Raw genomic sequence first — 822 nt, forward strand, 5'->3', positions numbered from 1 at the left:
AGTACCAAGAGGAAAAGGAGGGGTTAGCAACACACTTGGATGAATTATTGCCCTCAACATAACCGGTGGAGATGGAGATGTAACAAACGTTTATTCTATGGCTTCTGTTGGGAGATTTTTTATTTAATTATTTCCTAAATTACCAATGGTTTTTTTCTTGCTTATGGAATTAAGTATATATATTAGTGTTCGAAGGATGTACACGTAAATATCAAGGTTTTCATCCGCTTAATTTTTCTATAAATAGCTACATGAGTTTGCATTAAACAAATCACTCCAATTAGGAAAAATGTCAGGAATAATGCACAAGATAGAGGAGAAACTCCACATGGGAGAACACAAAGAGGATGAAGATAAGAGGAAGGAAAAGGGTGAGGGACACAAGGATAAGACGAAGGAGAAAGGTGAGGGGCATACGGAGAAGATCAAAGAGAAGCTTCATGCGGAAGATCACAAGGATGGAGAGGAGAAGAAAAAGAAGAAGAAGAAGAAGGATAAGAAGGATAAGAAGCATGACGATGGTAGCAGCAGTAGCAGCAGTGGAAGCGACAGTGATTAGATCTCATTTATATATCACTCCTTTTGCTCCTAGCTATATTTTCAGTTTTTCATTCTGTACTTCATTCCTCTAATAATCCTTCCTATATGATCATAGTATGAAAAATCAATCTAATATTAAAGATTGCAATATTTAAATAGGTCTGATTCATTTCATTTCAATACAAAATGAAAGGTTTTTATTTATCTATCCACATAAATATATTAGTCATTTTGGGTTGATCATATTTAATGGATATGGATGAGTTCTGCTATCGGGTGTTA

General features: G+C 34.9%; 1 protein-coding gene across 1 annotated transcript; it reads left to right on the forward strand.

The window, feature by feature from the left end:
- The first annotated feature begins 289 nt into the window (after positions 1-289).
- On the forward strand, positions 290-580 carry LOC102587036 (dehydrin HIRD11-like). Its single transcript, XM_006364815.1, has one exon. It carries the CDS (start codon positions 290-292, stop codon positions 557-559), a length of 270 nt encoding a protein of 89 aa, XP_006364877.1. The 3' UTR covers positions 560-580.
- Positions 581-822: the final 242 nt, after the last annotated feature.

The sequence above is a fragment of the Solanum tuberosum genome, unplaced genomic scaffold (assembly GCF_000226075.1).
Source record: "Solanum tuberosum cultivar DM 1-3 516 R44 unplaced genomic scaffold, SolTub_3.0 scf00501, whole genome shotgun sequence".
Lineage (NCBI taxonomy): Eukaryota > Viridiplantae > Streptophyta > Magnoliopsida > Solanales > Solanaceae > Solanum > Solanum tuberosum.